General features: G+C 50.6%; 7 protein-coding genes across 7 annotated transcripts; 4 read left to right on the top strand and 3 right to left on the bottom strand.

The window, feature by feature from the left end:
- Positions 1-148: 148 nt before the first annotated feature.
- On the top strand, positions 149-2,616 carry G6M90_00g077450 (uncharacterized protein; the record flags this gene model as incomplete). Its single annotated transcript, XM_066131071.1, has 4 exons — positions 149-309; positions 391-403; positions 505-2,276; positions 2,352-2,616. The coding sequence occupies 4 exons, from the start codon at positions 149-151 to the stop codon at positions 2,614-2,616; spliced, it is 2,211 nt and encodes a 736-aa protein (XP_065987209.1).
- A 780-nt stretch (positions 2,617-3,396) lies between these two features.
- Positions 3,397-5,141, top strand: apdG_1 (Acyl-CoA dehydrogenase apdG; the record flags this gene model as incomplete). The annotated part of the gene is made up of 4 exons (XM_014689870.1): positions 3,397-4,218; positions 4,284-4,560; positions 4,623-4,731; positions 4,805-5,141. 4 exons carry the CDS (start codon positions 3,397-3,399, stop codon positions 5,139-5,141), a joined length of 1,545 nt encoding a protein of 514 aa, XP_014545356.1.
- Positions 5,142-6,667: 1,526 nt separating this feature from the next.
- Positions 6,668-7,572, bottom strand: byr3_1 (Cellular nucleic acid-binding; the record flags this gene model as incomplete). The annotated part of the gene is made up of 7 exons (XM_014689869.2): positions 6,668-6,813; positions 6,871-7,006; positions 7,076-7,209; positions 7,266-7,280; positions 7,339-7,352; positions 7,406-7,440; positions 7,501-7,572. The coding sequence occupies 7 exons, from the start codon at positions 7,570-7,572 to the stop codon at positions 6,668-6,670; spliced, it is 552 nt and encodes a 183-aa protein (XP_014545355.2).
- A 1,943-nt stretch (positions 7,573-9,515) lies between these two features.
- On the top strand, positions 9,516-11,513 carry G6M90_00g077480 (uncharacterized protein; the record flags this gene model as incomplete). The annotated part of the gene is made up of 2 exons (XM_066131072.1): positions 9,516-9,702; positions 9,787-11,513. 2 exons carry the CDS (start codon positions 9,516-9,518, stop codon positions 11,511-11,513), a joined length of 1,914 nt encoding a protein of 637 aa, XP_065986971.1.
- A 745-nt stretch (positions 11,514-12,258) lies between these two features.
- icdA (Isocitrate dehydrogenase) lies at positions 12,259-13,778 on the top strand (the record flags this gene model as incomplete). The annotated part of the gene is made up of 3 exons (XM_014689867.1): positions 12,259-12,673; positions 12,756-13,292; positions 13,354-13,778. The coding sequence occupies 3 exons, from the start codon at positions 12,259-12,261 to the stop codon at positions 13,776-13,778; spliced, it is 1,377 nt and encodes a 458-aa protein (XP_014545353.1).
- A 602-nt stretch (positions 13,779-14,380) lies between these two features.
- Positions 14,381-15,490, bottom strand: G6M90_00g077500 (uncharacterized protein; the record flags this gene model as incomplete). The annotated part of the gene is made up of 2 exons (XM_014689866.1): positions 14,381-15,200; positions 15,306-15,490. The coding sequence occupies 2 exons, from the start codon at positions 15,488-15,490 to the stop codon at positions 14,381-14,383; spliced, it is 1,005 nt and encodes a 334-aa protein (XP_014545352.1).
- Positions 15,491-16,243: 753 nt separating this feature from the next.
- Positions 16,244-18,569, bottom strand: sly1 (the record flags this gene model as incomplete). Its single annotated transcript, XM_014689865.1, has 5 exons — positions 16,244-16,871; positions 16,924-17,764; positions 17,820-18,205; positions 18,259-18,472; positions 18,530-18,569. 5 exons carry the CDS (start codon positions 18,567-18,569, stop codon positions 16,244-16,246), a joined length of 2,109 nt encoding a protein of 702 aa, XP_014545351.1.
- Between the last annotated feature and the right edge of the window lie 1,592 nt (positions 18,570-20,161).

A 20,161-nucleotide genomic window follows, 5' to 3' on the forward strand; every position in this document is an offset into this window, starting at 1 on the left:
GTCGCCCTCGGAGGTTCAATACCAAGCGCTGCCCCATGAGAAGATAGGCTGCTCTGCGCTTCGCGGACAAGGGAAGGCCCGTATCTTTTGTTGTCCTTGTTCTCACAGCCCAGAATCAATTGTGGAGTGTTCTGGGTCATGGGTTGAAATGACAGACACCAACGCAGCCCCGGTGTCTACGGCCGAGGATGAGTCCAACTCGGTCTTCAGTCACGAAGACGGCGGGTCAAGTGGTGAGGATACAAATCACCCAAACGGACCCGCCTCGTCTGGGAAGAAGAGGAAGAGAGAGAAGTATCAGAAGACTTCGTACGTAGTATATCGCCCTCAGCTCTCCTTTTCCCTTGTTTTTTGTCTCCATCTTGTCTTCGGCTACAGGATTAACCATAGAGCGACATCAGGTGTGAGTTATGCAAGGCACGGAAAGTGAAATGCGACAGGGCAGAGCCTGCATGTTCCTGGTGTGCACGGCACAATCGGACATGTGTTTATCTGGAGAGACAGAAGCCGGGGAGCCGCATCGGCTTCACTCTTGAACTGGAGACCAAAGTGAACAGAGTGGACGCTCTTCTTCAGACTTTATGGCGACGAGTTGAAGACCACATCGCGAATGATCACGGAGGACAATCGCAAATCTTATCACCCACCGTCAGCAACCATGCTTCCGTTCAAATTGACGGGTTCGCTCAGGATGCCGCCGGCCCCAGGCCTCCTGGAATCTCCAGAGGGACACCAATCCAGCAACCCAGACCCCTCGCTTTTTCGAGCCCTTCGTGGCAAGGCGGCGACGGCTCAGAGAACGCCCAACAAGGTGCTCCGTCGGTAACGTCTGCTCCTGGTCAATCTCTGCTATCCGGAGGTGCCGAATCATTCACGCCTCCATCTCGACTGAACAGTGTACGCTCCGGATCAACATCACTCTCTGGAGGCACAGATTTTCCCCCTCAGGATATAATCTATACGCTCGTTGACCTCTACTTCAAAAATTGCAATACCTGGTGTCCAATTCTTGACCGCAAGACGACTTTTGGTACCTTTTTTGGGTCAACTTCTTTGAGCGAAGTCGACAGAATACTGCTTCATGCAATTGTGGCAACGACTCTGCGGTTTCTGAAGGATGCCCGACTTTCCTCAGCAATGCGATCCCACTATCACGCCGTGTCAAAACATAAAGTGATGATATATGCTATGGAAAATGTCAGCATAGAAGCTCAGCGAGCTTTGGTCATCCTGGCTTTGGACGAACTGGGAACATCAAACGGCCCACGGGGGTGGAATCTATTGTCTATTCTGGTGCAGAATGTCCGACAACTGGATCTCTGTGAAGAAAACAGCATTTATCTTTCTGTAGATGCAGGAGATATACCGAGTACCGGGTCAATCCGGAGGGTTGTCGTACCACAGCCAGACTCCTGGATAGAGGATGAAAGTCGCAGGCGACTCTGCTGGGTGGTATATCTGCTCGATCGATATGCGACGATTGCCACAACGACGTTTGATTTCATGCTAGAAGACTTCAAGATGAAACGTGTTCTTCCTTGCTCATATGATTTGTTTTCCAGAAACGTGCCTGTGGAGACAGGCTCGTTACGTACGAACTCCGACCAACAGGGATGGACGGGATACATGGTCAATAAGCCAGAGAATCTGGGTAGCTTTTCTTATCACTGCGAGGTCATCAGGATTATTAGCAGGGTCCACGACTTCTTGAAAAAGCCAGTCGACGTTACCTCGTCAGCTGAAATGACCGCGTGGCGCAACGCTTATCGATCTCTGGATTCAGCCCTGGACAGCTGGCTCCAGAGTTTACCCAGCGAATATAGCAAAATCTCAGCTTTATGTCACTCGGATCCGGCCAGTCGGGTAGCCAATTGGTTTATGTTGCATAGTGCGTATGTCACCGCCGTGGTACGCCTGCACTCGTCGGCTGCGTATCCAACCGTTCGATCTCATATATTTGTGCCGTCGCATTATGCTATGCAGAGATGTCTATCAGCGGTTCAGAGCTTGAGGGATATCACACAAGACGTTTTCGAGGCCAACGGTCTGGATCTTGTTGGTCCCCCTTTTGCCTTTTCTCTCTGGATTGCGGCTCGGCTACTCATTGTTCATGCCGCCACGGTTGGTTGTCCCGTGGATCCCAAGATTGACTTCTTCATCGACATTCTCGCATATGTTGGCCAGTATTGGGAGGTTGCAAATAACTACGCCAGAATCCTCGCAAGGGTTGTGCAAAGAGAGCGACAAGGAGAGGCAAGCTTTAGCGCTATGAGAAAGTAAGTGTTTGTTCCATGACCTTTCAGATGGTCGCCGGTCTACTTACGTCCATTACTAATGTAAAATTGCACTAGGAGCGCCCATGACTTGGTAAACCTGACATCAAGCACACGCCCAACGGGGCTGGATAAGACATCATCCCATTCCGTTGCGCTGAGTGAGCTCGATAATATCGATGTCTTCGATTTCTTCAACTATCCGAAAATCCCTAGCCTGGACTTTACAAGCCAGAACGGCCAGGCAGAAATCTATCATGTACATGGACTGGTGAAAATGGGAAGCGATCAAACAAGAGATGGAGCGGCGCCCGATCCTGACTCAGACTGGTTGGGGTATTGAATGCCGTGGGGTTAGCATTTGCCAGAGTTGATGAAGGATAAAATGCTGCCCATGGAATACGCACATACATTAAAGTTTGGACAGATGTGCGAAGACCACTGTCCAATTTGATGATACAGCTACAGCAACACTTTTTGTACTCTTATATCCCTTTGTTCGGGCAGCCGCATACCCTATATGATAGCGCCGCCAAAGCAGCAGCGTTGTTTTGATGTTACATCGAAATATATCAGCACCAATGATGCTTAAGTTTTTGTTGGAGGTTTCGGTATGCAGGTAACAAGATATTTTCGCGGCTGTTGCCCTTCAAAATGCGTACTGTGTTATCTGGTACGCATAGGAAGAAGCCATCAGCGCATGAAATGGCACGGCCATTCGTGTGGCCGCCCAACTAGTACTAGTACAAGCAAGTTGGGTGTTTGGTGCGCAAAAAGTGTTGCCCCGTCTTCCGCCTCCACAGATTGCCTTCTCTGGGGTGTCATTCTCATAGCCAATCAGTGTCGCTCTAATTCTCAGCAGTACGGACATCACGTCCCCACCACAGACCGAGGTAACAGATAGCTGCCGGCTGAAGAGCTTAAGCGTGCCGCCTCGAGCACCGGACCCTTTCAATTCTTCTCCAACTTCGGATACTCCTCCTATTGTTAGCTGATCACTCATCAAAATCGTACTATCTTGTGCCGAAGTGGAGAGTGCCTTAAAACCTCCAAAGACTGAGGCCACCCCTTCGTGACAACTGCAACGACACAAAACCAAAGGGATCAACTTCCAATATTCACTATGACGCCGCCGGCCAAGACATTCACCCGCGCTGAGGTGCGGGAGCACACTACGGAGGATTCACTTTGGTGTATCATCGATAGTATTGTTTATGATCTGTCCGAGTTCGTTATTGCCCACCCTGGAGGCGAGAGTGTCCTGCACCAGGTGGCTGGGCAAGATGCCACGACCGCCTTTTACAACCTGCACCGGCAAGAAGTCCTTACCAAGTACGCTGATCTTGCTATTGGAACGATCGAGGGTGAGAAGCCGCAGGTTATTGTTCCGAAACCCGGCGATCTCAGCCCGGTTCCCTACGCTGAACCCCTGTGGTTGGTCCAGCATTTCAAGAACCCATACTACAACGACTCTCATCGTCGTCTGCAGAAGGCTTTGCGTGAATTCACAGACAAGTATCTGACCCCAGAGGCCCAGGAGTGTGAGACCACAGGACGAAGCATCAGCCAGGAGATGATTGACCTCATGAGCAAGAAGGGAATTCTTCACATGAGACTTGGCCCCGGAAAGCATCTCCATGGCGTCGAACTGATGGACGGGGCTGTCAAGGGAGAGGAATTTGATTACTTTCATGACCTGATTGTTGCCCAGGAGTTCGCCAGAACCATGACCCGTGGCTTTCAGGACGGCAACATGGCAGGTATGACCATTGGCCTGACTGCCGTGCTTAATTTCGGCAATAATGAGGCCTGGAAGAAGAATATTGCCGACCAAGTCTTTAGTGGCAAGAAAAAGCTCTGCCTGGCTATTACGGAAGCCTTTGCTGGTTCCGATGTGGCCAATATCAGAACAACTGCTCAGAAGACCCCTGATGGCAAGCACTACGTAAGTTCTATGCATTCTGTGTAGTAAAATATCGCATGTTCCGAGGCGCCTAACATAATATCCAGATTGTCAATGGTACCAAGAAATGGATCACCAACGGTACCTTCTGTGACTACTTCATCACCGGGGTTCGCACAGACAAAGGCCTCAGCGTTGTTCTAATTGAGAGAGGCGAAGGTGTCGAGACCAAGCCCATCAAGACGTCGTACTCTCCCACCGCCGGGACTAGTTACGTAACTTTTGACAACGTCAAAGTCCCCGTCGAGAACCTCCTGGGCCAAGAGAACAAGGGTATCCATGTCATTCTCAGCAACTTCAACCACGAAAGGTGGACCATGGTTTGTAAGTCGAATCCTTTTATTTAATCTGCTGATAGAATCACTGGTACTTACTGCTCTGCGAAGGCGGCTCCATCCGAAACTCCCGCATGATTGTCGAAGAATGCCTCAAGTGGGCTAACCAGCGTCTTGTCTTTGGCAAGCGTCTCATTGACCAACCCGTCATCCGTAACAAGTAAGACCCCGTCCCCGAGAGCAATCCCGCCCATCCGTAACCTCCGCATCTAACCAACCTCGACCCCAACCAGGCTCGCCAAGATGATCGCTCTCGTCGAAGCTAACCAGTCATGGCTCGAGACAATCACATACCAAATGTGCTACATGCCTTACAAGCAGCAGGCCCAGCATCTTGCCGGACCAATCGGTCTCCTCAAAATGAGTACCACCCGCGCCGCACACGAAATCGCCGACGAAGCCGTCCAGATCTGGGGAGGCCGTGGACTGACACAGACTGGCATGGGTAAACATATCGAAATGTTCCATAGAACCTATAAATTCGACTCGATTCTCGGAGGAGCCGAAGAAATATTAGCGGATTTGGGTGTCAGACAGGCCATGAAGAACTTCCCCAAGGCTATGTTGTAAATTAAATGGGTTCTGGATAGTTTGGCGATGTCCCATTAGTTGTAGTATCAATACGTAAAATGTCTACTTACTCAAAGAGGAAATGGGTTTGGGGAAATCATGGCCCGTGCGTAAAGTTCTGCGATCGGCCCGCTAATTACCAAACTGCGGATAGTCTACTTGCCTTGCAGCCAATGAAATGTCCTACTACCCGTGCCGCATCCCATTTTTGTGCCAGCTCAGGCTTTCAGCACCTAAAGGTGGGGCGCGGCACGAGTAGTGGACCTGCTGGAACGCGAATGCAAAGCCGCTTGTCCCTACTTCGTATTTCCTCAATTGCATGGTCCGAGAAGAAGTGATGCTTGTAGAATCCAGCTATTGTAAGTTGAGCTATGAGTGACCTAATAAGAAAGTTTACAGGGGTTATAGACTAAGCCTTTTATACTAATAGCAATAATCTTTAATTTTATTGAACAATAATAACTCATCTTCCGGATAGGTTCTAAAATGATAGATACTCTCTACACCTTTCCCATTAATAACCTTCCCTGCTTTATCACACCCGGCAAAATATTTGAGGGTTATTTTTTATCTCGTCAAGTACAATTTTAGTCGCTATTTCACTAGTACCAAATGATTGTGCTGTAAATATTTGTACTCGACGGGTTAGCGGGGTCCGCGCAGATTATTTCGCGGCGCGCAAAGACACAACTTCACTTGTAGAGGTCTGGCTATGCTGCAACGTATGAAGTGCGTGAACTAGTTTGTGATACATACCATGTATGGCTCATTAGCATGGAGCATGCTATACATGTCACGCTTATGCGAGTGGCTTTTGTGCGAATTTATGTAGCTGCTTCGTGCACACATGCGGCCTCCGCCCAGCATATTAGGTTTGATCAACGCAGGCCATCTTATTCTCACTATCAACTCGTCAACCTTCCGATCTGTCTTCTCTCCCACTCTATCCTCTGTCAAAGAGATGAATATCAGCCCACTTCAAGACCACTCAAAGCTGAGCTACTTCACAAATCCTTCTCCGAGTCTGATGCTCATCGTTCCGTCAATAGCATAATCTGCCTGGGCATGTTGCGAGGTAAGACCAGCTCTTGCATGGCAGATAAGCCGGAAGAAGAGAGAAATTCCAACCTTCAGATCCCCACTGTCGATATTTCCCGTCAAGTCATCGTCCGAAATACCAAGTCCATCTTGCATATATGGTCCGTTCTCATCTTTCCTCAAGGGCAACACTCAAGGTCGAACAAGACCCGGCCCGACTAGAATCGTCTCGTGGATATTATATGATGCGAGGAGGAAAACACTTTTCATGTTTGCGTGAATTGCCATATTTCCGTGATAAAAAAATGAAACCGAGAAGACAAAAGAAATTTTTTTTTTGGGCGGCCACAAAACCTTTGCAGAGTCAAATCAAAAACAGAGCACGAAATTCGTCGTGGGTATCATGGAGCTGCCACGCCAACTTCCTCTCTGATCCACAAAGAATTGAGAGGACCTCTGAGCCACGATGTTTCGACGTTTCGATCATCTTAGTTGGGACAGGCAGACTGGACGTGTCCGGCCTGCTGGCACTTGTAGCAGATCTTCTCGCCGCCGGACGATTCCTTCGGGCAGTCACGAGAGTAGTGGCCAGACTCGCCGCAGTTGTAGCATTTCATGCCGTTGACACACTCTCCTACCAAGGGCATTAGTAACCTGATTAAAGGATCCTTTTTGAAAAGATTTTGCTTACGGGACATGTGGCCATATCCACCGCAAGAGTAGCAGGTCTTTCCAGCACCACCGCCGCCATACCCGCCGCCGAAAGAACCACCATAAGAACCGCCAGCCTTGGAGCAATTGCGGGCAATGTGGCCGATCTCGCCGCACTGAGTTCATCAGTCAAAATTTATTCGCCATACGTACTTGTGGTAAGCGAAAAGTTTTGTCAGGCTTACCTTGTAGCACTCAGTGGACTGGGCACCGCCAGCGCCGCCAGCACCGCCAAGAGGACATTCGCGAGAAATGTGACCAGGTTGGCCACACTTGTAGCAGGACTTGTTCTCCTTCATGGGCTCAGAGCAGTCTCGGCCTATCACAGTCAGTACTTGAGGGTGGTGGGAAGACGTCAAGCGGTTCATCACTTACTCATGTGACCCTCGCCTAAATTAAAGTTAGTACTATCTCTCTCTCAGTCATAACATCATCATGGGACACATACCTCCGCAGTTGTAGCTATCATACATATTAGCGAGCGCGTTCAACAAGATTTTCTCAAGCTTACTTACCACTTAGCAGGGCCTTTGGAAGGGCAGTCGCGGGCCTGGTGATATCATGTCAATTCCCATCATCTAGCACGCCTGAGGTTGGTGAGAGATCATACCTGATGACCAGGGTTGCCACCTGTGTACCTCAAAGTGTTAGCCGCGTTCGCCTGAGAAAAATTTGCCGTCATTGCTGCGGCATCTCTTGAAGTGGCAGTAGGCACCATGGCATGGCGGTGTCGTCCACATCAGACAAAAATGAGCAGTCTGACGATGCTTCACAAGATTTGAGACTCACAAGAGTAGCAGGCTCCACGAGTAGCGCCGGTATTGGAAGAGTAATCCATCTTTTCTGGAGGGAGATGGACCTTTTGGGACTTTCTGATTTATCAACTGGCACTACAGCGTCAGCGATCGACATCTCGTGCGCGGATGTTGCAAAAAAAGTCCAAATTCAAAATGACCAAACTGTGGTGCCGAGGCGGCATGGCAGAGATACTCTCGTGGCGAGACCGTTGCATCCTGCCACTAGTGACATAACGACTGGCTCAACGGCGAAGGAAATTTACATGAACGCAGACGTACCGATTGAAGGGTAAAACGGTGTGCAATTGGCGAAGACTCGTCAATTGATCGGCGATATATCGATATGCAGAGTGCAATTCTGAAGTGGTAAGGACGAAAATAGGAAAAGTTTTTGGCGTTAACGGTGGTGGTTCAGCGGGGCTCGATTTTTTACCGTGCCAGAGAAAAGAGCAAACGGAGTACAGAAGTACTCTGGGCAGCTTGGAGCTGGGCGTTGGGGTGCAGGGAGTTGCTACTCCGTACAGCTGGCAACTGGAGGCGGAGGCGCCGAGAAGCGAGCTCAGAGTGGACTGAGACGCCGGTGCTGTGTGATGATTGAGTGGCGTCTCGAGCCAAAGCGGGGCGAAGCTTTGGTTTGGACTGTCGGCTTGGGGACGAGATGTGCCACCTTAGTTGCTGACAGTTCTGAGACGGTCCGCGGGATCACGAGACGGGAAAGACGCAGCGTGCCAAATTCGAAGGGGAGCGAGCGCGTTGCGATCGCTTCATTGCGTCGCGATCTTGAGGAAGGACTATCCCTCTGGGTGTTCGAAGGTGCCGATTTCGTCCCGAGCCCATTTTGTCTGAGATACCTAGTAAATACCTATTGGTACCTTTTTTATGCGTTAAAATTACTACATAAATATATATCTTTTAATATACGCGGAGATAAGTAAAGGTACTTATATCTCTATATAATCTCCTGGTATATTAATGTACCTATCATATTAAGATTTTTAATTGGTGGACATCCTTGCTCGGTACAAAATCGGCACCTTTGAACACCCAAAAGGATGTCAGCTGGCCGCAACAATAAACACTGGGTGGCACCTGTCAAGCCCCGAATTCCAGATGTCATGAGGCTGCATGTAGTGGTAGTACCTGAGGGTCCTTGCCAGCCCTTGCCACATCTGTAGTGGTCCCTGGGCGTCTCCACTCGATCAGTGGACTGGTCTATCCGCAACACCCTTGCGGTAGCCCAACACGTCGCGTCAACCTTGGTTATTCCAGCCATCAACTGCCTTCAACTGCCTTCAACTTGCCAGCACAGCCAACTAGCCGCATCGACGACGCGAGCCGAGCGCATTTGGCACATCGTACTCGCCCTTCGTTCTGCTCGGCCCACTGGACGATTTTAGCCAAACTTGGATACGTTCATGGCGCGTCATGTTTCAATTTGTTGACGTGAATTAGGCTTTCGTTGTCTCGTCACGTGAGTCAGTATTGAGTAGCGCGTGTAGGAGTACCTGGCGTAACCACCACCCGCGTTCGGCATTCTACACCAGAAACAGTTCTGCGGCCAAACATTTTATTCGCCGTAGGCTAGCGATGCCATCAAGCCTTCTTTATGGCAGCTGCCTGGTTTGAAAAAGGTCGTCCAGCGCTTTTTGAAGCTTTATCAAATGTGTGCGACCAAATTGGGAGGGACTTGGCTGCCGGTAAGCCACGCGAACGCGGACATCTGTCCATTGAGCCTACTAGATTCTAATCCTATATAGAGGTGCAAACACAAAATGTAGCGCAAAGTCAAACTGGGGGATCCAGAGCTGCGGGGGAGGGTCGTACCGAAATGTCAGACATCGTTTCGAGATTGGAGGCTGAAAATGAAGAGCTTCGAAGGCAACTTGCCACGTTACGGCCGTCAGGGACAACCTCACATTCAACCACCACCTGTTCGACTTCAAAATTACCCGACCAGGCGCCGGAATCTACTCATCTTTCTACCAATGACCCAATTGGCCTCAAAGGCACGTCACGTACGACCAGTGGTACCCCACCATGTCGAGACTGCTCCAGAGTCTTAAGAAGATACCATGCACTGTCTGCCAACTTCAAAACAGCCAAAGATGCTTTGCAGCGGAGAAAAGACGAAAGAAATAGTTGGATTCATCACTCAAAATATCTCAAGGAAAAAATACAAACCGCCGAAAACGAATATGGTATTCAGATTCTGGATCAGAAAGCCCAGCAAATGGAAGTGCCCACATCAACCGCGTTAGAAGCCGACGAGCCACTTATCAACCCTTCGCTCAGCTTTATGTCTGAAAAAGGGCCTGAAGAAGATGAGCCTCAGCTTCCAGAGCTGGCTTCAACGTCGAAATCGTCTGGCGGAGCCCTTGAAGGACATCATGCAAATTCCGAAACGACCCAAGGGGAAGCCTCGGACGAAATGTCACAACCTCTACCAATGATTCCACCACCTTCCAATAGTGAGATGGTGGTAATAAAGGAAGAGCAGTCTTCTGACATTCCAGAAATTGTTTCCGAGCGAGAAGTTAGGAAGCGCAAACGCAACGAAGAACACGCTGTAACAACTGTCGTGCCCAAAATTAAACCTGAAATGGCTGGTAGTTCAAGCCCAGTAATGTTAATCTCGCCCGTGCAATTCCACACGCAAGAAAGCATTGACTTGGGGGACATTGTCAAGAAAATCCAAACGCCGAGGAAGCGCCAACTACTAGAGCAAGCCGGACCACAGTCCGAAATCATCACCCGCTCTAAACTTACTACCTTTACACCACTCCATGCCGGAGCCCAACAGGAGCCGCAATCCGCCATTGCTCCTCGCCAAACATCAGCTCTGATGCCCCTAAGTGTCAATGCGCGAACGATTCGACCGTCATCGGTCAAGATTCAGCAAAAAAGCCGTTGGTCCCAACTAAATGAGAGCATAGAGAGCCTAGCTGAAGATGGTGCTGCGTATAATGCCCAAGCGCTTACTAATCAAGTTAAATCTCCGAGCGTATCTTCTACTAAGAGTCGACTGAACGCATTACTCAATGACCCCCTTGCAGAGTCGGAAGATGAGAATATCATTTCCAGGCTACCGAAAAGAGCCGAGCCAAGGACTGCAGCTCGCCACGCGGATCTTGGCATCCCAGGACGACGACAGCTTCCATTTGACAAGGACGGACACGTATCCGGCAGAACAACACCTTGTAAACAATCTTTGAGCTTGAAAAGTGTTTCTGAGGCAAAGACGCGAGGTGGCAGCTTTGCGTCCCCACGGCAGACTATGAACCGCCAGGACTCGAGGCCGTTAAGACACAGGCCGCTTTCGAAGCTCGGCTTGGAAGATTTCAAGGTCAACCTACGTGCCAATGAAGGCCACGACTTCGCCTTTAGCGAGGTAGTAAGAGATAAGGGCGACAGGTCATGCTTGCCAGGCTGTACGGACATGCATTGCTGTGGAAAAGAGTTCAGGGCCCTTGCCATTTCACAACGGCCCAACCCGCCTCTAACAGCCGCTCAACGACAAGAGGAACAGAAGCTTCTGGAAGACTACCTAGGTGATTTTTCATACCGCCTCGCATCGATGGATAAGGACGAACGAATGGAAGTCTGGATCGAGGCCAAGACGCACGAATTGGCAAATAAATATGGCAAACATAGACATAGATTCTCTCGCATGCAGTCGCCCCCAGGTTTCTGGGATGCAGACTTTCCAGATACGCAGCAACTGGAAGCGGATAGAGAGGAAGCTGTGAGAAGAACGAGGCGAGCAGTTGCAGAGCGATACCGGGAAGCCAGGCGGCCCGGCGGCAGATGGATGTTCAAGGATGAATGATGGATGACGGATGAATGGAGCATTCTCGATTTACTTTTTGGAATAAAAAATAGAGGCACATAGCATACGGCATGCACAGGACGTGACCTGTGAGCAGGCGTACTCTGTATATAGGTATTGCGTGTAAATGGGAAATAATTGATACAACGATATGTCATCCATGATGGCTTTGAAGATGTGTTTGTGGACAGATGCAGCGCCGATATCTCTGGTGTGACAGTGAGTGAATGATGTCTGGCAAAATGTTTGCGCAGGTGGAGATGCACGTGCCGACATGGACATTGGGGGCGGCAGCATTCACAGTGAGCGCAAGTGCGCCGAGGGACGGAGCACAAGAAAACCCCAGCCTCCTTTGGCCCAAGGGTTGGCCAACGTAAAGGAAAACCAGACACGATACTACATGTAGCTGGGCGCCTCCGAGCGCGGCCTGTTCTTTATGTCACCTAGCTGATGAGCTTTGGTCTTTTGCATTTATAATCTAGCCCCTGTAAGTTTAGCCACCAGTGACCTCCCGCCTGACTGGCTCCTTCCGCATGCCTTGGCATAAACAACTTCTCGTCGGGGAAAGCCCCCCACTCATCAACTCCGAACCGAGACTACCCTCACGAAACCCTGCGAATTTGATCCCGAACCGACCAAAGCCCCGCGCTGCGTAGTCTAGTCTGTCGCAATACCGCGCTTGGATTAACTCAGTCGTCCTTGTTTTCTTCCTTCTACATGGACCGTCCCCTTCCCCTTGTTCACCATGAATTCCGCCGCTAGACTCCTCTCCTCACACCTTCCCCTTCGCCGTGCGCCCATTGCCTCAGTTCGCGCTTCCTCGTCTCGATTTGCACCTTCTTTCGGCGCCGTCCGCACCTTCTCAGTCTCAGCACGCAACATGGCTGCCGCACGCAAGATTAAGGTTAAGAATCCGGTCGTGGAACTCGACGGCGATGAGATGACCCGCATTATCTGGCAGACTATCAAGGACAAGTTCATCTATCCTTACCTTGATATCGATCTGAAGTACTACGATCTGGGTCTCGAATACCGCGATAAGACCAACGACCAGGTCACTGTTGATGCTGCCGAGGCTATTAAGAAGTACTCCGTCGGTGTCAAGTGCGCTACCATTACACCTGATGAGGCTCGTGTTGAAGAATTCAAGCTGAAGCAAAGTAAGTAATCTCCCTGTTGGTACTAAATACCGCAGCACCCGTTTGACGGCAATCAACTGACCCGACACTCTTTTGCAAATAGTGTGGCTGTCACCAAACGGCACAATTCGAAATGCTCTGGGCGGCACTGTCTTCCGTGAGCCCATCGTCATCCCTCGTATCCCGCGTCTGGTCCCCGGTTGGGAAAAGCCCATTATCATTGGTCGCCATGCCTTTGGTGACCAATACCGCGCCAAGGACATCGTTGCCCCCGGACCAGGCAAGCTGTCCATGGTTTACACCCCTGAAGGTGGCGAGCCTCAAGAGGTCGAGGTCTACCAGTTCAAGAACGGTGGTGGCGTTGCCCAAGCGCAGTACAACACTGACGAGTCCATTACTGGCTTTGCTCATGCCTCCTTCAAGCTTGCTCTTGACAAGGGCCTGCCCCTCTACATGAGTACCAAGAATACCATCCTTAAGAAGTACGATGGTCGCTTCAAGGACATCTTCCAGGAGCTCTACGATACCCAATACAAGAAGGATTTTGAGGCCAAGAAGATCTGGTACGAGCACCGTCTCATTGATGACATGGTTGCCCAGATGATTAAGAGCAAGGGCGGCTACATCATGGCTCTCAAGAGTAGGTTTTTGCTAGCAAATCAGTGCCCCCCCCAAAAAAAAGCTAACCATTTATAATCCAGATTACGACGGTGATGTCCAGTCTGACATTGTCGCTCAGGGCTTCGGTTCCCTTGGCCTCATGACCTCGGTCCTCATCACCCCCGACGGCAAGACGTTCGAGTCCGAGGCCGCCCACGGCACCGTTACCCGCCACTACCGTGAGCACCAGAAGGGCAAGGAGACCTCTACCAACCCCATTGCCTCCATCTTCGCCTGGACCCGCGGTCTCATTCAGCGTGGCAAGCTCGACAACACGCCCGAGCTTGTGGCCTTTGCCGAGAGCCTTGAGCAGGCTTGCATCGACACCGTCGATAAGGATGGCGTCATGACCAAGGATTTGGCCCTGGCCTGCGGCAAGAACGAGCGCTCCGACTACGTCACGACCAACGAGTACCTGAATGCCGTTGAGCGCCGCATGAAGACCATCCTCAAGGAGAAGTTGTAAATAGGGGGGCTCAAGATGCAAATACAACAAAGTGGGAGAAGGGAAATGGAAGCATTAAACGGCGGAATAGCGGCGGAATAAATACCCTGCGCCTTTTAGCCCGCCCCCTCATGTGAGGCGCGTTTACAAGTATTTCATATTTGCATTACAGGACGAAACATTTCCAACGCAGTCCAGGGCTGTGGCAACATATATAGCATACAGATAGAACTGGCACATGTCACCGGAGTAACGTCGGTTGTCTGATCTAGCAGCATGTAGATACAATGTATAGCAATCATGATCAAATTATACCATGAAGCTTTCCTGCCCCAAGCTTGAGCGTCTCGGCATATGGGTTACTGCAAATTGAGGTCATTCATCCCATACCCAGGCAATTGTGCACACGCAAGAGTACAACGCGAATCCTTTAATATGTCTAGTATACAGGTACGAAATAAGCATAACACCAATCTTCCCCTGCCCCATCCCAAGAAAGCCATAATTCTCAAAAAAAAAGGAGTTCCCCTCCCATCGAGCCCTCACATAATACCCTTACAATAAACCAAACGCCATATATTCTGTCACACGCAACGCCCTAAATCCCAGATCTACAAGCCAAACTAATCATCCCTCGAGGCAGCTTCCTTCTTGGACTTTCGAGCAGCTGGCGTACCATCCATGTCGCTCTTTCTCTTCTTCTTGACTGGACGGCCACCAGACCCTCCGGGTCTATAACCAGGATCGTCGTCCCTCTTGCGCTTGCCTCTGCCCACGGGTGTGCCAAAATCGGCATCCTCGTCCATGCTAGCGTCCCATTCGCCGCGATCGCGCTCTCGCTCCCGATCGGCCATTCTTGAGGCCAGGCTGCCTCGTTTACCACGGCCGCGACCGCCACCACGCTCGCCTCGGGATCCACGCGTCTTGCGACCACCTGTATGGTGGCCTGCTTGACCCTCGTCATCGCCATCGTGAGCCTCTCCGTCTTGGAGGAAGATCTTGGGCGCGTGTTTGCGCAACCAGTTGGTTACGCTTGTGGGGTTTTTCAGGTGAGCGTGTTGAATTGGGTTGGTGCTCGGATGGGCCCGAGGAGCGAGCGTGGGTATGTGTGTCTCCGGGTCTATTGAGCTGTCGATATCGTGGATGTAGTTATCAATGTCGTCGGCGGACAAGAAGCTAGGCGGGAAGGGTTCGCCCTCGGGAGCAGCCAAGTCACTGACGTAGGAGCGCTTCGAGTCCTTGGCCGAGGTGTACGTTGAGTGAGGGATCTCCTCGAGGAGTTGCTGGAGTTTCTTGATGCTGAGCTCCTTTTGGGGTGCATGCTTGCTGTCAATTGGGAGGACGATCTTGGCACCTGGGGATGGCTTTAGGGACACATCTATTCGTTTGTCGAGGGGGATTTGCGGCGAGTTGTTGACATCGAGGAGGAGATCTAGCAGGCGGCTGCACGGCGAGTTAGCATGGTCCATCATACGGCGTTGGATGCACGGGAAGGAAGTTGAGGAGACAGGAAGAAAAAACAAGACAGAGTGAGGGAGGCATTCGTACTCATTCTCAACAGCTAATCTTTTGACCGTAGCAGAAGCTTTATCCTCCCGCTTGTGTAGATCCTCGCCTTCTTGCATCTTTTGATCGAAAACAATGCGCATCTTGCGATACTTCTTCTTCCATGACTTGTATCCGCTCTTGCGGTGGTCTGCCGACTCCTCCGCCTTGACGGGAGATCCGTCCATGGTCTCTGCAAATCGATCAAATGACGAATTGAAGCGAACCTAGTTGTCTAGCGTCCCCAAAAAAACATCAATTCAATCGTGCCAGGACTATTGCAAGGCTCGTTCGTTCTCACGGCTGCGTGACGCGCGAATAGGTGCGGTGCCGAGGCGGAACAAAGAAGTGTGTCGTGAAACGAATGAATGAGGCTGACGATACTTGCGACCGATTAAAATTTGATTGCAAGGGCCACGAGCGTCCGTTTTCGTGTGGGTTGGAGATGGGTTTGGTGATGGGATACGATGGACGGGAAGGGAATGGAGGAGGAAAGGCAGAGGGTTGACAGAGGTGGTCGAGGCATGGCGTGAGAAAAAGAGCGTGTGGTGCTGCAGCTGCTCCTGGCGGTGCGTGTCGACTTTGGGCGCCTCCAATGCGCCCGCATCGCGGCCCCTTGGTTGGTCCATGCCCGGCGTGAGCCACGGCTGCGGCAACAGTCAACCTCTCAAGCGGATTGCAGCACCTGACTGGCCATCCACTGTGCGGTGAAGCATCAATTAATTGCTATTATGTTGCCATAGAGATGGCATTCTGCCATGGATTGATTTATATGCGTGAGTTTTGTGCGCATCGAACAGGCAAAGTGGCACACATGTCCAGTTCTTATTTTTCTTTCTCTAAAATGGCGTTCGTACACATTTACATCAGAACTACCTTTAATAGTTGGTCGATGCTCTTGGGCTCTCGCTTCGCTTCTATTCATCGTATTTGAATCATAGTTATGACGCAACTTCATGGCCCAGCCTCTCCAACTCATCCTTGATAAATGCAGCGGCATTCAGCAATTCCGTGCTGCCATACACAACCCGCTTCTTGCCCCGGTCCTTGGTTCGCGTTACCCATTCCTGCAAATTGCCGTACTCGTCAATGCTGCCACCTCCTACGGTGAATACCACTGCCTCTGTGAAACCTTGCCTTCGCTGACCAAATGTTGCCGATTGCCCTTGACCTCCTGCACCAGGCATGCCACCCGGCGCGTTGGCTGCAGCACCTGAACGCACTGCGCTCGGCGGTGGCATAGTCCCACGAGCATTGGCTGAGCGGGGATCAAAGTACAAGTAGTTTTCCGTCTTTGCCATAGCAGATGATGCTGCGCTGGATGGATCCATGATAGATTCGACAATCTTGGTCACTGTGAGATCTCGGTCGGCTGGCAGGAAGTTCTTGACGCCTGATATTAGCGACTCAAAATTGGAGGACAACCCGGAAGGAACTCCAGTTTCCTTGAGTCTGTCCGCAAGGCGGGTAGAAATAGAAGAGAAACGGCCAAACAGATCAGACGACGGTGCTTGTTGGTTGGAGTTGTCTATCGTCGTTAGTTGGGTCATCTTAGTGGTTGCACGAACCCTACGTGGCGTGTTAGTCGTCAATGTGTAACAGTCCTAGCGGCCGTACTTACTGTCGAACATAGGGGAGACAGGATATGTCTGCCCCAGCCGTTTCAAGAGCCTTACAAAGGCTTTGAAAGTCTGCCCGACTAACCTCTTGTTCCATGCTTAAGAACCAAATGATGAACAGTCGGAGCTTATCGGCAGGCTCTTTGCCTTTGTTATCGTCGTTGATGATTTCCAGTATTTGAGCTTTGGTTTGTTTCATTATCGTTTCTTCAAGCTGGAAATAATTGTCCAACTGTCGTTCTTTGATGCCAGATAACAACGCGGCTAAAATGTTCATGTGCATGTCAAGAATGCCTTTTCGCTCTCTCATCTCAGGAAGCAGCGTTATTGCAGCCTTGAGGTGTTGAGCGCTTGCACTAGTATCGTTTTGAAGATCCTCCAAATCTGAAACCCCAGTCTTTCTGGTGATAGCTGCGGTGTCTTCTTTATATTTGGTCAATTCGGCGTCAATGTCTTCTGCAACCTGAGGGAATGGGACTCCGGCGTTCTTGGCCCAGAAAAAGTCATTGGCGCCCAAATCGTAGCCCTTCTTTGTGGTTCCTTTGGAGGGATTGCTCTCGTCTACAGGTGCTTCGATGGTTATTCTGTTTAACTTCATATTGAGCACGTCGTGGACGAGAGATTGATAAGTCCATGAATGTGACAGCATAGGGGTCAAGTCAACGTTTCGATCAAGCAAAATCAAGACCGGTCGCGAGCTTGGCGTACCGGCGACGGCTGGTCTAGTGCTGGAGAATAGGTTATCTTTTGAATTAAGAATATGATCTCGAAGCTTGCGATCGAGGCGAGCAGCTACCATTTCAGCAGCTGCACCCTTGGGACATCGGATGATGGGAATAGCACCTAGTTATGGCTGTTAGCAGGATACCCTCACCAATGCCGCCATAGAATACCATACCCATAGTCACAACAACGCTGAAAAGTCCGCCCACGACCTTGTCCACCACGGCCTCGAGCTCCTCATCGCTTGTCTTTGCGCTGTTCAAGGCCCAGTACGTGTGTGCGTTTTGCATACCAAGACTGAAGAGGTCTGGCTCCGCGACTATGAAGTTAAGATACTGATCAAACAACTGGGCAATCTTTTCGGATGTGCCAGCCGTTGCTGTTTGCGTTGCGAAATCCTCCAGCAACACTCGAGGCAGTGAGGATAGGAAATTGATGTAGGCGGGGGAGTAGAGTCCCTTTTGGAGATCACTTGTAATGCCTTGAATATTCTGAGAGTTCGGTTCGACGAGATAGATAACGGGGACATCGGGAATGGGGTGTCGTGAAGCTCCAATGTGCCTAGAAGTTATTTGTCAGTTGTGCCCGCCCATCTCAAAACATGTCACACGTACATGTGCATGGTAATGCCCATAGACCGCAAATCGCTCACACGCATGACACTACTAATGACATCTCGGCCGAGATCATCAAAGACAAGCACCTTCCATATAGGATTACCATCAGCGTCGAGTATGGGAGCAACAGGCGCATGAAGGGCGCTGGCATGTTCAGTTGCCTCGTTTGATTCGACCGTTTCGTTAAGGTTGAGGATTTTCTTGAGTGACGCTGCGAATAGAACTTTTTTAGTAGTGACAAAGGCGAGTAAGCTAGTATATCGCATACCTATTTGACGATCTCGTAATGAACTGCTTTTGGAAGCCATTCTCGCGTATTGGCTGTCAAGCACTGAGGAGAGTCAAGGAGGTGGGGTGTTGCGGACGGCGGTTACGGCTGCTCCAAAGCCGGAGGAGATGTGTTGGCTGGAGAAAGACCAATGGTTCGTTTCAATTGTATTGAAGAGACAGTGTTTCAAGCCGACGACATTACGAACTTGGCGGTGTTGGTGTTGTGAACAGCTTAGCCAAGATATCGTCGTTGGAGCCGACGCAACTTAGACATGGGGAGCTATTGCGTCTGACGGGCAACAGTGGCCACAGTGTACGAGTTAGTTGACGTCTGTCGCGCAGCAGTCAGGTCGCGGAGAACGGAGCGACTTTAAATCCGGCGCGAGGCTTGGAGCTTCAGGCACGAATGGTGGGGCCTTTGTTACGATCGTGGCACGGTACGGAGTACTCCGTACAGTAGCATGTACATGTACATGTACATGTCCTCCCTCCGAACGAGTACCGCGTAATACTACTAACCGTACGGAGTACGTGCAAGCCCTTCGGGCCTTTCTGCCTGACATTTCCGGCCACAGAAGGCGAACCAGCTCCCCCGAAATTGGCTGCTGTTGACTTTTCCACCGTCGACTACAGACCTTCATCACTCTCTCGCGCATCGCCATCTGCTGCAATCTGTGCTTCGTCAATAACCGCCGGGAAGCTGCGGCATCACCTGGATCTGGTGCTAGTTTTTTTTCATCATTCCGTCGCTAAGTCCCGACTTGCCGCCGTAATTTGTCGTCGCCCCTTTCCCCGTCAGCGGGCTGTCGCATGATCTCCCATAGAGCGCGTTCAATAATCTTGTAAACAGCGCAAGGGAGAGGCAGGTCATGACGACTCAGCCCTTGAACAGACTTAAAGGTTGAACCATTGCGAGAGTCTCTCTGGCCGCTGGGTATGCTTCACCTCTGAACCCCCCTCCTACATCCCATACAATATCCCATCCCCCTTTCCCAAACCACAATCACCTATGGTGGGCTTGGGCATTTGCGGAGTACCAGTCTCCCTTTGCCGAGCCACGCCTGAGTCTGTCGCCAGTATGAATGGAAAGCAGTGTCAACTGTATCTTGTGATTTGGCGTTTGCCTAAATGAACTGCGATCGCTATTTTTAATTGGTCATCATTAAAGCCGCGAGTTGAACTACCGACGTCAGTCTAGTTTGCCTAGCCATTTTTAAAGAGATGGATTGATGGGTGTCGGGTCCTCGAAAAGATGAGCACCCCTTTCTTGCGTGGCCGATTGGGAAGCAGAAGTTGCCATGATTTAAGGCACGTATCACGTGTCTTGGGCCTCGACCTGGTCATCGGGTTGCGTCTTGAGATAAAAGTGATAAAAGAGTCAATCTCGCCGTGGAAATAAAGTTCCTGGCAATTTCGAGGGGTATTTGAACCCCGCGGATATAATTGTTTACGGTCTACATCGCCAGGCATCCGGTTGGAAAACAGACCGGAAATAACACAGCCGTGGGAGCAGCGGAAGCCACAGTCTACAATCTCAATCAAGATTTGCTGCCCTAGCAGAAACAGAAATCACTACATCAATCCGCCGACATGGGGCGGCATTTCTACCTGGCATTTGCAAAACCTCTTG

Source organism: Metarhizium brunneum, chromosome 4 (genome assembly GCF_013426205.1).
Source record: "Metarhizium brunneum chromosome 4, complete sequence".
NCBI lineage: Eukaryota > Fungi > Ascomycota > Sordariomycetes > Hypocreales > Clavicipitaceae > Metarhizium > Metarhizium brunneum.